General features: G+C 32.3%; 1 protein-coding gene across 4 annotated transcripts in view; it reads right to left on the minus strand.

The window, feature by feature from the left end:
- Nucleotides 1-1425: 1425 nt before the first annotated feature.
- Nucleotides 1426-17259, minus strand: part of LOC124360185 (high affinity cGMP-specific 3',5'-cyclic phosphodiesterase 9A) — a 641497-nt gene continuing 625663 nt past the window's right edge. For 3 of the 4 annotated variants that reach the window (XM_046813571.1, XM_046813572.1, XM_046813573.1), the window contains 2 exons: nt 15624-16681; nt 1426-8022 (listed from right to left, as the gene is read on the minus strand). In XM_046813571.1, the coding sequence (XP_046669527.1) occupies nt 7829-8022; nt 15624-16681 (1252 nt within the window). In that variant the 3' untranslated portion in view covers nt 1426-7828. The remainder of the gene's footprint in view (nt 8023-15623; nt 16682-17259) is intronic. The other variant, XM_046813574.1, reaches the window with a different exon arrangement.

Consider the following 17259-nt stretch of genomic DNA (forward strand, 5'->3'; position numbering starts at 1 on the left):
TAACATGACAAGTAATGGAGAAGAAAATTCACTTTATATTGAGTACAGATGATTTCCCATAAGCTGTACCAGTTACAGCACTGTGATGCCACTATTGGTCAACAGTACTAGTTAAAAATAAAAGGTGCCAAATGTGATGCTTTGAGCAACAGTATATTATTTGTTAACCCTCCATCTGTTAGACGACTAGCGACTAGTCACTAAAAATGTTTCTCCAATATTAGACGACTAGTCACTAGTCACTAAAAATGTTTCTCCAATGTTAGACGACTAGTCACTAAAAATGTTTCTCCAATGTTAGACGACTAGCGACTAGTCACTAAAAATGTTTCTCCAATGTTAGACGACTAGTCACTAGTCGAATTTGCAGTCATATTTTTAATCAAACTTTTGGGATCGAAAATACGATTTAAGTAGGACAAATATTATAGTACATTCATTGAGATGTTTCACAGATTAATTTGATATATAGTTTATTGAATAATAATGCGTAATAACTATGCAATGAATTTATAAATTTTCAAAACAAATGTTGGTTTACCGTGTCTGCACGCTGACTTCGACAGAATATGAAAAAACAGCATTTCCCCTAAAAAATGTATGTACATATGAATATATTTATTTACATATGTTCTTTTTATTATAATAAATTTTACTTCATTAGAAGCATTATCTTTCAATATATTGTGTGTTTTTATAAACTTCTATATTTTGAAAAAAGTCTTCTTACGATTTGCAACAAAACTTTTTACATATAAACCTGTACAAAAAACATAACAATTTTTTTTCTTTTCTGAAATTGTATGCCCTACAACGTAACAATAGGTTTAAAAATATAATAAGCATAAAGAAAATATCTAAACACGTAGAATGTGGAATATGCAATTTTTTGGTAAAAAGACAATATTTCAATATTTACCCACAAAATCTAAAATGCTTTAGAAAATTAGGATTTTCTTTATGTGTTCTATCAAAAACCTTCCATGGGACATTTTGTATATTTTGAAAAGTAATAAAACAAATTAATTCTATTTTTTATAAAGCTTTACTATTGGATATTTTATTTTTACTTTTATTTTTTTCCAATTGTAATGAAACAAATATCACTAAATTTTTGTAAAAAAAAAAAATTATTTCATCTGCACAACATTGTTCCAGGTTTTATACTGTACAATTATATATATTTATATATGATGGTCTATACTTTATTTCAATAATACACTTTCTACATAGGTTTGAATGAAGGTAAGCACAACTAGCAAATTAGTGCCTGCCATTATAGGAATTTCAACTGATGCAGGATTAACAAATTTTACAACAGTAATGCACATAACAATGTTTTATCATACTACACATTTATAGCTATTTTTTATACTCAAGCTGGTCCATGAAGTGGTTTTTGTTACTTTGTAACATGGATCTAAATAATCAACTAGCACAAAATTTAGGTTATTTTAGTCCCTCAAACTTTGTTTATGCTTCAGTACAAGTAAATTATAGCTGTTTTTTTTTTAAAAATAAATAAATAAACGTGAAAGAGTGGCCATGTTGAGTTATTGTGAATTAAACATGTAAATTTTAATTTTGCTTTCCATAAAAACTTTGGTTACCACACAGAGCAAAAGTATCTTTTTGGGGTGCCTAATCGTATACCATCCTCAAATTCACTTTGTTTGTAAAACACAGTTAATTGCACAACAAAACTACTAGTTTTGCTCTTAGTGATGAAAACTAATACCTATTTTAAGAAAATGGACAAAATGTAGAAAGGGCAAGGTGCTACAAGTCTAAAACTATCTGTTCTCAAAGAAACTTTATTGTAAGTCTTCTGAATAAATTCATGGTCGTTTACAGATTTTAATGGTCATTGTTTATATTTAAAATGTCCACTTTTAAACATGTGCATGTGATATGTAACTACTTATGGTAAAGGGACCAAAACATACGCATATTATTACTTATTTTCCGCATGGCACAAATCTGATCTTGTATTTATATTGTAAAATGGAAAGCAAAGTTTAAAAAATAAAATCACAATAAAATATGCAGTAAGTAATAGTGTTTACATTCTTAAGATTAAAAATGAACAGTAATATAACGTAGCATGATCATGTGTCTGATATTTCTAAAAACATTAGTTCTGGTTTAAATGCACTGAAAATATGTCTTACATATCTGTTGATCTTATAACTTATTCTCTTCAGTCTCATGGAGGCAACAGTTTGCTGTAGTTGGGTACTTTAGGAGTACTGGAGTACTATAGTCAGTTTGAATTACGTTTAAACTCTTTAAAAGATATGTTTGAACATTATTTTATACTTAAGGTACACCATAAATCATTTGCATATTGCCACGCCACTTTATTAAAAATGAGGTGGATATAAATGTAAATCTATCCTATTATATAAAAATCTAATGGTATCTTGCTATGTGTTACCCAATCACGATAAAACTACTGTACCATTGTACTAAAATTTTATATGGACATTCTTAGATTCCCTGTTGAACATTTAGGCATATTTCTTTTTTTTAATCCCACTGGTTTCTACAATTGCAAAAAAATCCAATAATTACAGCAAACAAATGTTATTAATTGAAAGAGCTTTTTATATGAAATCAACTGTTCCGCGTAGACATTGTTTTATGAGAGCACAACCATGTTTCATTAATTCAAGTATTATTATAAATTAGTTTCCCTTTGCAGTCTTAGAAGCAAATAGTAAGCTTGATTGTAACAAAACATCAATGTGTGGTGAAATCACTGCTGAGCAATGAATTTGTCCGAATAAGAAAATTATTTTTTGGGGAAAATATACTTTTAACTGTGCGTTTTAGCAAATATTATGTATGCAATGCTTGGTCATTACCGTAATGCAGGTTACTATCTAACTTTAATTATAAATTTAAAAACTGTTATAAAATCCGCCTTAGTTGCCTTTTCACAGAAGTAGGCTTCTCAGACCTGTGTATGTATATATATATATATATATATATATATATATATATATATATATTTTTGGTCAGAGAACTAAAACAAATCAACTATGGCATAAAAAGTACTAAGATTGGAGTAAATTATAATGGCCATAAATATACCCAAGTTATTGTTTTATAACACGTTATTGCATGCAGGTACTTAAAAGTTCAAAATAAAATAAAATATTTGAAATTGAAAATACTACCAATTTGTTTGATGAATATATTTTGTTAGTACCTCATCATCAAAGTTAGTTTATATATATATATGTGTACTTTTTTCTATTTATACAATAATTTTTATATTGTGACACCATTCACATCATTTTATGTTGTACAGTATTATATATGAAAGTATTGAATAAAGATGTTTTGAATCCAAAACTAGAATAGGTAAAAAAATAAAGTTTTAATTAAAGCAGATAATTTGATTATATACCACAAACAAACAGCTTGACATATACTCAACAATTATGTATAATACTATATAAGCTATGCTCCTCCTTCCAATATTTCTTATACAACAAAAATATGAATGATGCTTTCAAATTTCTTTTTAAGCTAAGAAAAAAATTATGTTTGCGGTAATCCCTTCAGAAAATATATAATTTTACAATAGTTGCTTGATTCTGATTTATTTAATAGGAAAGAGAAATAAGGGAATAATGGTTTATTGACGTCTTTCATTACATCACTGCCAATAATTATTATGTTTTAATACAGAAAGAAGCACTACCATTTTTATGCTTTTATATAGACAGATTTAGTGAGTTTTCTATTAATTAACTGATTTAACAAACATCATCAACATCAAATACAGTTAATATTAAGTTTTTAGTTTTACATTACTGTTACAAAAACATTTTTTTATGGTGGAAGTCACATTACATAATTACCATATAATATAATTAAAGTTGTAATTGATGTTTTTATTAATCGAAAAAACCAATGGTATTGTAAATAATAAAATAACTCAGGAATTTTAGTATGTGACCATTTCTAAGCTCAGTATATATGTATATTGTAATTTATAAACATATTATGTTAATCATTGTTTATCAAATCCAAACTATGCAACTTCTACATCAAAATTACACCTAACGTTAAAAAATGGGCAAAAAACCAAATTTTTCATCCCACATGGAAACAATAAATCTTTATAGCACAACATTATGTAAGACTGAACCCTCATAACATAAACTTTAACTGTACAAGACAAATTTCTTAAGTTAATTAGCATTAGGAATCAAAACTAGAATTTTTTATTTATACAGTGAAACGGCTTGTAATAAATTGTTCCATATTTATCGATCTTGAAAGTTGAACTTCCTTGGCTGATGGTCCAGAAACACCAGTTATCGTAACTATTGTCTTACATATCCACTCCAATGCAAAAATTGTCGATACACTATTGCTGGTGTTTTTAATTTTTTTTTGGAAAGTTTATAATATTTTGCAGGGTTAAGCTGTTAAATAATTAAACTGTAATAATTTGTAAATGTTTATAAATGTTCCTTGTTATAATATATTTTTATAAATAAATACTAAATAAGTTCACGTTAACATTAGAATAAAAATATTTCTTGAATACAATTATGAATTTATTAAGGATCAGATAGGACCTTCCTAAAATCGCTTCATTATCTGTCTGTCTGCAATCATTTCTGATAAGAAAATCCTAGAGACTTTACGCTTGGTACATACTGTCCTTATGCTCCAAGGATCGACCCTACTGATTTTGGGGTCAAAGGCTAAAATTAAAGGTAAAAATAAAACTCCAAATATTTTACATTGATTCTATGGGTTGCCATGTCGGCAACAACAAAGTCACAGAATAAACTGATAAGTAAAAAAACTAAGTACAATCATAAAACGTGTTGTCATGTGACATAGAATAAATTAGACAACGTTACTTTGTGGATTGGTTGGTAATATTTATATTATATTTTGTTGTAACAGTTTACTGTTTTTAATTGAGTATTTTTAACTATCATATTATCATTATTTTATTAAAAATGTCAACTCTCCAATTACAAAATCTTCAAAAACTACAGAGAATTCACATTACAGTTTTTGCCATTATTGAAACATTTGACAGCATATAAAAAAGTCTGGAAATCAGCCATTGTCATCATTTTTTCTCTTCATTTCCCTGATGATGACTTACCTTTTTTGAATACTGGCAAGGAGGGGTCTAGGCATGTTGTGTGGTTTACATAACAAAGTAACTTATCAGTTAAAAGCTGCATAGTTTGGATAACGTCCTTGTTCTTACACTTACAATCAGTAATAACATGCTTTGTGATAGACCATGATAAAGATATGTAAAATTGTTGCTCTATTTTAATACCCCTATAAATCTATTTCTCAAGTCTCATAATAAAACTTTCCTTATTTTTGAACTAAAATCAATAAAAGCTCATGATTTTATTGTTAAACTGATAAAAAGTGTTTTATTAGTATTACTAGTTCTCATAAAATATTTCTCAAAGGTTGCTCTCATACATTTTTCTCCAATAATATCTTTCCAATGAGGTAGAATATTAACTTTAATGGTACTATGAATTATCAAAGTTTTGTGTTCACACTCTTAAAAGTTAAAGTTAAAAAAAATTAAAAAAGTTAAAGTTTTTTTAATTCTTGTAATTACTTGACTTGTCTGGAAAGATTACACCTTCCACTTTTGTTCAATACTTTTACATGGAAGAAGATACCTCAAACAATGTATCCAGCACCATGTTCAGGCACTTGTCGTAACAAGTGAACAACTTATACAAAGCCTTGCTGATAGAAATATCCTGCTGGCAATGATAACCACAGAGTTTTCACGTCATTATCAATTTTAAAATGTTTATAACCAAACTTGTGCTTTGTGTGCAGTAACAGATGACAGGTAGATGGAGCAAAGTCTGGGCTCTATGGCTGGCAATCAATTGCTTGGATTTGTCTTTGAACATCACCAGCAACTTAAGGCCAAGCATTGTCACCGACCAACTCATGGTCAAGATTTATCACTTATATTGAACAATGTATTGAAGTTAATTTTATTATTCAAAGCATTTTCACCATAGATTATTATGTGTTAAAAATGGAACAAATTTCAAAGATTCATAAGTTATTATAAACATAAATCATCACAGAAATACAAGTTAAATAAATTTTTGTGGCATCAACTACGAGGTAGTGCATGTACAAAACAATGAAACCAGCGCTATAGTGGCACCAGAACAAAACACAATGACCATATTAGAAGGGCTACGTGTTATGAACACAGTCTTTTCATACAATTGAATTAATTAGTTCAATAGCTAATTTAATTCCAATTATAAACAGTTTTTTTAAATATTATTCATCAAATTCTGTATTCATATAGTAAAAAAAATATATCTGTGAGTATCAGCCTGAAACTGGTTAGTTTTTTATTGATTATTATCTAAACACTAATGTTTGATCTGCTGCTAGTTCAAATAATATCATCAAAATAATTGTACTGTGTGCACTTTTTTTATTGAAGGATAATTTAAATAAAAACAATACATTTAATGATCTAGATTAGACTCAGCACAAAGGTAAATAATAACCAGTATGATTGAGACAAAATGAATGGATTAAGCTCTCTCTTTAAGCTTGCCACTTTACAGTACCTTATAACACAGTACTGCTTATTAACGTCAAACGTAGTAACGTTTTTCAGTTTTATGACAAGTTAGTATCAGAGCACATGAATAAACATGCGGTACCATTCATAATGCCAGTTAACTTAAGGAATAGAGAAAGTTTGAAATTGAAACAAGTAATGATATGAAGGACAATTGAAAGATTTGTTAAATGCTCGATATGGTAAATTTGTACAAAAATACTTTGGCAAGAAGACAGATTGGTCCATTTATAGACGACATTGCACTTCTACTATTTACATTAGCATATATTTACTAAATTCTACTATATCAACAGTTTATAAAACTATCATCTAGTAGGCTTGGACTTCAGTTCTTAATAAGATCAAAGAAATCTCTAACAAAGAAATCTTGTAGAATCGTTCTTTAAAGTTGATAGCATTCAAATTTTAACAGAAACTCATCAAGGCTTATGTTAAATTGTAACTAAATATAAATCCTAGGAGCTTTAGTACAAATATCTCCTGCTACATTTGCCATGCTTGGACAGTGTTAGTGAGAGGTTTTGATAATAATAATCAATAATAGTATTATGTAATTAAAAGGTTTTACAAAACATTGGCAATTGGTCTTCAGTTTCGTTACATTGGGGTATGAATCCCACATATTCTGATGGTTATCAAATTATTCCAGTATATTTCAGGTAAAACAAGAATTTTAACGATCCTGAAAAGTAAATTCAACTTAGAAAACATTACTGTTACAGAGTTTCAATATTATTATTTTGTGTACAGTACTTAAATAAATATATTTAAAAAAAATCCCTTACGCATGTTATAAAGAAAAAGTCCTGAAACATTCTACATTTTTAAAGGAAAAATTGTACCATTAATTTACTAAACTATAAGATAGCTTTTCTGATCTTGATATGTTGCTCAGAGAACGTAACAAAACCTTCAGAAGACAGCTAAAATTACTGAATTCAAATTTGGTTTATAAAGACATTTTTATACAGTTTACACGAATAGTAAGTTAATACTTTAAAAAAATTGACAATAAACAAAAGCCATGTTAAACGTTACCAAAGAAAGTTTTTACAAAAATATCACTTGATTGAAGGATGAAGATGTACAATATTACACTTATTACAAATTGTCCATAAAAGTGTGACAAGTATTCTACAATTTGATTACTGTTTGTTGGACTAGAAGCACAAGCGTATTGACACTATACAGTTACGTTTTATCACTATCCTCTTTGTCTTGGGCTTTCCGTGACCTAAATGTCGAGACTAGAGATGACATCCAGTGTTGCCCTCTGGAGTGATTGGGCGAGCCGCACTCTTCACTCTCCTTCCTCTCCAGGTGCGACTTTCCTGTTTGGTTCCTGTTATTGTTGTGCACTTTTTTCTTGTCCAGTGAACAGGTTTCTGGAGAAAATAAAAAACGTAATACTTTCAAATCCGGAATCACCAGATTAAAACTTGCTTAACAATGAAGACTTATAAGTGCAAACAATATTAAATATAAGCATCCTTCCAATTAAAGCTCTGGCTTTAGGATTTTGTGCAAAGTCTGTTTAGCTGTAAAACCAACTTTATAAATATTGAACTCAATTAATACTTTGTGAGAGAGCTTTATCTCTCCCCTGATACTATCTTCTCCTCCACTACCAATGCAACGGTGAAGAATGATAAAATTATTTTTAAGTTAAACCATTTTAAAATATTACTTAGTCTGAGAGGTGAATCATTGTGAATGCTGCAAGTGTAGTTTTTACTGAATACGTAGTATATTCTATTCATCAATGTGTAATGGATAGCTATGTTTTACGGTGTGAAAGAACACAAATGGTCTGTCCGCTCAGCCCATTGCGGAAATAGCTGGTTGAAATGGTCAATCATTAATGGTTAGCAGCTAGTATGTCTACTCAAAAACTTCTGGAGAAAACAAGATCGCTAGTTTTCTATTGGATTCTCTCGTAGTTGCATGTAACCAACCTGGCAGCCTTTTTTTCGATCAGATGTATACAGTAGTGGTGTAGATAGAAGTTTACTATCCATTTTTATTGCAGTGAGAAAACTAACATCTTGTTGTAAGTAGTATTTGGATCAGTAATTTTATTTAATTTGAGAGTTTTTCAGTGCATTTGAAGTGTTCCATTTTGTGGCAAACTGAGGATTCAGGCAAGCTTTTTCTGAAGATGAGATCTTAATATTGAAGTTTTGAATTGACTATCATATAGAATATAAATTATTACATCACTTTGCTCTACATTTTTATAATTATAGAAGGCTCAGTTGACATAACCTAATACATATGGTGACTATATGACTTTGAAGTTAAATAGTACATATTGAACAGTAAAAGAATGAAGCCCTACCAGGATTAAAATTATCATTTGCTATAAAAAGTTGTTATAAAATTGTGGAAACCATAGTTTAGTGTCTGCTTTAAAAAGTGTATTACAAGCCTAGCTTGTTACTGTTAACACATTGGTAGCTATAATTTACTGTACAATTTAATACACTTACTTACCTCAAAAATAACAACTGCAAGTTTGTGGAAACATTCTCAGAAAGAAAATATAGTCTTAATTTATCTTAATAGCGTGTGCAAAATAATAAAAAGTGCAATCACCAGTTGAAGCATTTGTATAAACCTGTCTGAGAGTAACCTTGTCCTTGACTGTCATCTGATATCAGGCAGTGATAGCTAAGTGGATTGAGCACACACTTTAGTAATCTGACCAGCCAACAGACCCAGGTTCAAATCCCAGCCCTGGGAGAATCTTTTTGCTTCCTCTGGAACTTGAATAATAATAATACCTTTGTACTTTGTAAATAATATTTGATCATTTTCACCCCCTTGATATTTAATCATTGTTGATATTAAGTATAAATAAGGAAAGACATTTTTAAATGGACATAAACTTGACAAAATAAAATGAATGTTACTCTCTCAGAGAAAACTGTACATGGGCTAGAGAGATGCCATCAATCAATCAGTTCAACACAGGAATGATATAAAGAACCAGGCCCAAAAAAAAAAAAAAAAAAAAAACAGAATTTTTATTCTCTGACCTAAAGAATTTTAACATAAAGAACTAGCCAAATCTTAAAAAAACTGCTACAATTTGAACTGCTTGACAATATAACTTAAAACCACACACAATAATGCCAAAATACCCCTGTGGTGAATGTGGTATAGGGGTAAAGTACTCAGCCATCCTTTGTACAGGCCCCTGTAACTCTTGGTACCATGGTGGCTGTGTTAGTATAAGTGACAGATGCTTAAAAAAACTGACAAAGGAAGAAACAAATACATGGACCTGCAAAATCTGCAACAACACTGCCAAAACCACCACAATCGGAGATACAGACAAGAAGGAATTACCAGAAGAAGAACTCTACCAAGGCAGTGGCGAAGCACAAATCCAGTGCTTTAAACTACCAAAAAAACAGAGCACCCCCAAAAGCTCAATGCACGATAAGTCTAGTCCCATTCTTAATGACCTACAATCACAACGTTATACAGGTGAAGACAGCCAAAACCAGTCACTGGATGAGCTCACGCAACGCCTACTGGAAAATGATCCATCCGAAAGAGACGACAGTTTAGCACTTGCTGCTAAGATAGGTGCAGCATTACTAGAAGAAAATCAGGCCCTAAAAACTGAAAACTCTAAACTGATCACCAGAATGAAAAGTCTAGAAGCTCAGGCAGAGGAACACGAGCAAAATGAGGCCAAGTATTTTCTAAAACTGGAAGAACTCCAACAAACAGCATGTACCCTTGAATTAAAGCTGGAGCAAGAAAAACAGCATGTACACGAAATAAAATTAATTTTTGAGGACCATGACTATAAACAAACAGAAGCCATAAAAAAAATGGAAAAAAATCTCAAAGAGAGAGAGACAGAACTGTCCACATTAAGAGGAAAAATACTAAAACAAGAGCTATACCAAGAGGTTAAAGATCTACAGACCTCTGGAACACAGACAGACCCATTCACCTTTACCACAACACAACCGAGTACAGCTGCGACAGAAGTGAGCTACTTGCAGAAAACTCATAGGCTGCTAGAGGAAAAATTTAAAACTCTGGAAACAAACTTAAATACATCCCTAGAGAGAGAAAGCTGCTGTGAAACAAAACCTACAAATCAACTCAGGAAGCCAAGTAACAACCTGAGAGGAACAGGCTGGGAAAAATCCCCTCTGCAACAAACAGTCGTGAATAAGAAGAAAAATGTGTTTAGTGTGTCCCTACAAATAGCTAAACACAGGGAGTCTGAAAAATCTAGACAATTAACTACAGTGAAAGAGAATGCCTCAACCACATTGAAAATAACCTGCAACACCACACTAAAATCCCCTCCAATCTTAGCCAAAAAATTGGGGAAAAACGAAAGTTACGAAGAATTCTTCAAGAAGAATATAAAACATTACCAACAAATTAATGAAAATTACAATATAATCCGTAATTCCATCCGATCAAGGGAAAACGAAGCCTCAAAAAGAAGCAGTCCAATCAAAGATGAAGATACCTCACAAACTCATTTTTTAGGGAAACGCCAGGCGCAAGAGACGAGATGGAAACTCCACAAAACAAGAATTGTAATAAACTCAAGACTAAGAAAAGAAAGTCACTAAAAATATTTCACCAAAACATAGATGGCCTAGTGAAAAAAACTGAGAGACTCACTCATTGCTTGCACAGTCTAAAGCCAGATCTCGTAATACTTACAGAGCATGGCCTAAACCTAGAGAAACTGGAAAACACCAGAATCCATGGCTTCACTCTAATAGGCGGCTTTACCAGACAAGTACATAGAAAAGGGGGAGTTGCGGTTTATGCAAGCCTACAGCTAGATAACAAAATTAAAGTAACATCCATTTCAAGCGCCGCAACAGAACTTGTATGCGAAACTTTTCTACTGAAAATCAAACTGAAACACAGGCATTTTCAACTGCTGGGTGTCTACAGACCTCCAGACAGCAATCTGGAGACATCCATGGACCTGCTGTCATCTGAACTTGATAAAACCATCTCTGCCAACGACCTGATTCTGGTAATGGGAGACATCAATATAGATAACTTGATTCAAGATAACAAGAAAATCAAATTTGAGGAGATGCTCTATAGCCATGGACTGGCCAGACTTCCCCTTCCTCCAACAAGAATAACCAGCCATAGCCAAACCTCGATAGACTGCATCTGTACAAACACTAGAGAATCTGTAGTGTCCACTGAAGTTCTCAAAACTGGCCTATCAGACCATACTGCCCAGATATGCACAATCTCAACAGAAATGGAAAGGTACTTAACAACTCAGTCCAAAAGAAGACACTTCAGTGAAAAAGCAATAGAAGAACTGAGACGTAGCCTACAGGAACAAGACTGGTCACACATCATACAGGCGGAGAGTGTTGAAACTGCTTACAATGCATTTAATGGAATCATTCACTCAACAATAAACGCAACATGCCCTCTGAAGACAGTCAAACACAAAAGAAACCCCACCAAAAATATATGGGATGCCGAAAGCCAGACTCTAAAAAGGTCCTACTTAGAGGCACTCAACAGAGAACTCACCACTGGACACCCCGATGACAAAAGAGAAACAGCTCAAAGAAAAAAAGCCTATGATACAAAACTAAAAACCCTTTGGAAACAGCAAAACGCAGATTTTGTAGAAAGGTCAGAAAACAAGTCAAAGGCCATGTGGAGGGTAATAAATAATGAAAAAAAAGAAAAATCAACCAAGAGTCAACTGGAAGAACTGAAAATAGGAGAAGAACTCATACACTCGCCAACAAACATTGCCAATCATCTAAACAACTTCTTCGTTACAATAGCCGACAAAACTCTCTCCCAAAACCTAAATGGAAAACCTCCAACACCCATAACTGGACCAAACAGACAACCTCAGATACCACTACTAACTTTCGCAGGAACAAACGAACAAGAAATTGGAAAAATTATTGACACTCTAAAATCTAAAACTTCTGCCGGAGAGGACGAGATGTCATCAAAAATAATCAAAAAATGCAAAAAAGAAATTATCACACCACTCACAGATATAATAAACAAATCACTTACCCAAGGAACATTCCCTAGCCAACTAAAACTAGCAAAAGTCTACCCGAAGTACAAAGGGGGCCCAACAAATGAACCAAGCAGCTATCGGCCCATATCCCTCATTTCAACATTCTCAAAAATTTTAGAGCGGGTAGTACTGAATAGACTCCTAAATCACCTCAAACAGCATCATCTACTAACTCCTAAACAACATGGTTTTGTCAAAAATAGATCAACAACAACAGCAATAGTTCAATTAATAGAAACTATCATCAGTAATATGGAAGAAGGAAATATAACCACAAGCATCCTCCTAGATTTCAGCAAGGCTTTTGACTGTCTTGACCACAAACTAATAATAACAAAACTTCTATCACTTGGAATCAATGGCAAGGAACTGGAATGGTTTAGGAGCTACTTAAGTAACAGAAAACAACTGGTTGAAATCACCTACACATTAAACAACACAATCCAGAAAATTAAGTCCGAACAGCTTCTGGTGAATAGAGGAGTGCCTCAGGGCTCAGTTCTCGGCCCCGTCTTATATATATTACTAACCAACGACTTCCCAAGTTATCTTGAGAACTACTGTGAAATGGTTATGTACGCTGATGATACAGCCTTGATTGTAGCAAGCAAGAACAAAGACCAGCTAGATGTTGACTCGTACGTCACTTTTAATATGGCGAAACAATATTGCCTCTATAATGACTTGGTTCTAAATGCCTCCAAAACACAACAGATAATCAACACGCCCAGGCAAAACTACCATGAAGGCCTTCCAGAAGTAAACACAATAGACTCAGGAAAATATCTCGGCATAATCATAGACCAAAATCTATCCTGGGAACCCCATGTGAATAAACTCTGCAATAAACTAAGTAGTAGCCTCTATGTAGTAAGAAGAATAAAACAAATTACCAACCCTCAAGTAGCCATGACAGCGTACTACTCGCTATTTGAGTCTCACATGAGATATGGTCTGATAGCCTGGGGAGGGACAACAGCCACAAACCTCCACAGAGTGCTTGTCATCCAGAAAAGAGCAGTCAGAACTTTGAAAGGCCTTGAACCACTGGACACATGCCGAGCAGCCTTCAAGGAACTGGGAATCCTGACCCTCATAGGACTCTACATTCAGGAAACAATCCTATACGCAATCAAGACAGGCCAAACAAGAACAGGAGACAGACACCCCTATCACACCAGACACGGAAGAAACTTCCTACTTGACCAGCACCACCTGAGCCTGACTGAGAAAAAACCATCCTACAGAGGAGCTTTATTCTTCAACACACTGCCCGACAGCTTAAGAAGGCTTCCAGAAAAGGAACTCATCCCCCCACTAAAAACCTGGTTTCTGCAACGTCCATTCTACACTATACAAGAATTTCTGCAGTGGAGGACTGGAACCCATAGCTAACAAACATACACTCCTACATAATTGTAACATAACCACGTGACCTTTACTCTGTTCTCTAGGAATATGAATAATAAAAAATTTCTGATTTCTGATTTCTGATTTATATAGTATATATTATAAATTTATAATCAATATAACAAGAAATTAATGGTTTTTCTAGTTTGTTTCAAAATAATAAATATGTTCAAGATTTGTCCAACATTGTACTAGTAACATGTCTAAATGTATGATGGAGTATGTTATTGCAATTTTAAACAGCTGAAATTATACAATTTTCATAAATATTTTTCAGTAGATTCCAGTTACGTTTTACTTGAAAAATACTTTTTCTATTAACAAAAATTTTGATGGAATAAATTATGTTTTCTTTAATGACATTGAAATAAAAATTGTTCATCATTCTTGAAATAGATTTAGGCTAGAAAACTGTGTGAGTTTATTAGAGACCCGAGAGGTCAGTTCTTAATTGTGTCATCTGCCTGTGGAACAACTCTTGATAGAAAGCTCTTGATGCAGACTATACTCTTGAGACTTGAAACTTGATGCATAGATTCCTCTTGGTTCAAAAGAATAACCCTATTTATGTGACATTAATATTCACTAATCTGGGGGAAAAAATTATAGTCAGTTCAGTAAAGACTTTCATTATGTTCGGTCTGGTCTTAGATACTTTGTATTATTGGTTCATTTAATTTAAAAAAATCTTGTTTCACAGTCGTCTAAACAGACTGTCTCTAGATGAATAGATGATGAGAGCATGGACAAAAATATGATAGGTGTTAATTGTAATTAATTGTTAGTACAGAAACTTGTTTCAATGTTTCCATTTGTAAACCTAGTTCTCCCGTAACTGATTTTTCCCCGTGGGAAATAAATTACACTTTTAAACTTGGAGATGATCAAAGATTAAGGATTTAGTTTACACAGAAAATGGGTATTTTTTTATTTAAATTAAGTAATTATTAAGATATATAGGGTAAAATATATTGAGCAAAGATATTTTACAGATAGATAAATGAAGAATCAAACTTTACAGATTTTATAGTTTAAGTTACTTCCGTTAGATTACATTGCCGGTGTAAATTTTACTAAGTGAAACTGTGTTAAGAATAATAGTGACATAATAAAATTGAGCCAAGAAGTAAATATTCTGAAAAACTGTATATTCTTTTTTCCACAAATAGAACTTTAATAAGATTCTAGTGAATAATGTTAATTTTGTATACGCTAAAAACTAGTAATATTTTTAAATCAGGAATTTTCTAATGGTTTTGTTGGAATTAATGCAATGGTCATGATTCTTTGGATAATTATAAACAGAATATAAAAGCATAACCTCCTGATATTTATTGTTATGATATTTATAAGTTAAATAAAGTTTTGTCTGTTCTGTTTAAAATATACAGACATATTTTCAGAAAACTATATAACATTAAACTATTATGTTTTACACATATACTTGGTACTAATCGTATATGTTTGAACTAATAAATTTTAATTGAATTATATAGTGGTATTACTAACCTATAGTTTCATCTGGTGGAGTGAGACCATTGGCTACTCTATCTGATGTGCCTGGTTTGGCTTCATCACAAGAACCATCTTCCTTTGAGGAGCTTGTGTCACCATCTTGATCAACTGACATTTTAGATCTTAATAGGCATTTCCAGCCTTTCTCTCTTTTTGATTGTGCTTTTTTGCGAGATGCTTTAGGTAATGTCATCGCTCGTCTATCAGAATCAACTGAGGAAGAAGCATTTACTTTATGAGATTTCAGAGAGGCTGGAGAAGCAGGTATTAAAATACTGCGATCAGTTGAACCCTTTGGAGATCCCAAATCTATAGTTGTACTTCTTGAAAACCGTTCTCCCAGTGTTTTTAATTTTCTCAAGATACTGGAAGGAGATTTTCTTGAACCTCTCTCTTCAGGAGATGTATCTGAATGTTTAGATTCTTCCTTTGATTCATCTTTAATCAATGCTATACTATCAATATTTTCCATTTCAGGATTATCAGTACTTGTTTCTCCACCATTGAGGATGATTAGAACTTCATCTTTAGCTTCTTCCATCTCTTCACTGCCTTGAACACAGCCTTCTTTAATGATGCCAAGGTATCCAGACTTAGATGAAAACTCCACCTCTTTTCCATCAGAACTATCTTCAAAGCTTCCTAAATCTCTGCTTGTATCATCGCAATCTCTTGGGCTCAGTGGTGATGTTCTTCTAGTGCTACTGTCTCTAGTTTCTTTCCCTCGAAATTCACGCAATCCTTCTGGACTTCCAGCTGAGGTAGATCTGACTTTTTTTGAGAACTGAACTGTCATGAAATCCCGTCTCCAATCATGATCTGCTAAAGAATGACTCCTAGTTTCTTTCATTTCCTCCATCCTGCAGTGGCCACAGCGTCGTTCTTCACTTCCTTGATCACCTGATGACCAACTACGTTTGTCCCCACTGTCACTGCTCCGTATAGATCTCTCCTGGTCTCTCAGTATACGAGCCAACTCTTGCTCAGCCAACTGATGTGTCTTCTCACGGCTACCTTTCCTGCTCCCAGGATAGCTCTTGCGGCCTGAACTGCTAACAAAACAAATAGCATGATCAGAATGTTACATAGCTATTACACTTAATTCTATAACATATGACAGTCATTTATGATTAATTAAAATAAGGCTTTTAAGCATAACAAAACAAAATACTTTTTTTGTAATAAACTAATAGTTTTCTACTTTTGGTTTATTGATGTAATATCACCATATTATTTTTTAACTATTCAATAAACAAACTAAGCAATAATAAGTGTTTGTATTGTTTTAATTTGTTAAAATAATATTTATTTTTATTGTAATATATCAAATATTGGTTATAGCTGATTTTTTGATGATATATTATACGTTATAAAAGGTATTTGGAAAAACGACATGTGTATCACTTAGTTAATAAACCTGTAGCCTGTAACGGAGAAATAGGTATGGTAATTTTATAATAACAATAAACATATTTCTTAATTACTTTTAAAGTTTTGGCTTGAAAACACACATATATAACAAAAAGATTTGTCAAATAGTATCAGGTTGGTGATAGGTAGAGCAACTGACTATTCTATGTTTTTCTATATTATGCACAAAATCTCCTTTATTATGAGGTTTTGCTACTGT

Source organism: Homalodisca vitripennis, chromosome 4, assembly GCF_021130785.1.
Source record: "Homalodisca vitripennis isolate AUS2020 chromosome 4, UT_GWSS_2.1, whole genome shotgun sequence".
NCBI classification, from domain to species: domain Eukaryota; kingdom Metazoa; phylum Arthropoda; class Insecta; order Hemiptera; family Cicadellidae; genus Homalodisca; species Homalodisca vitripennis.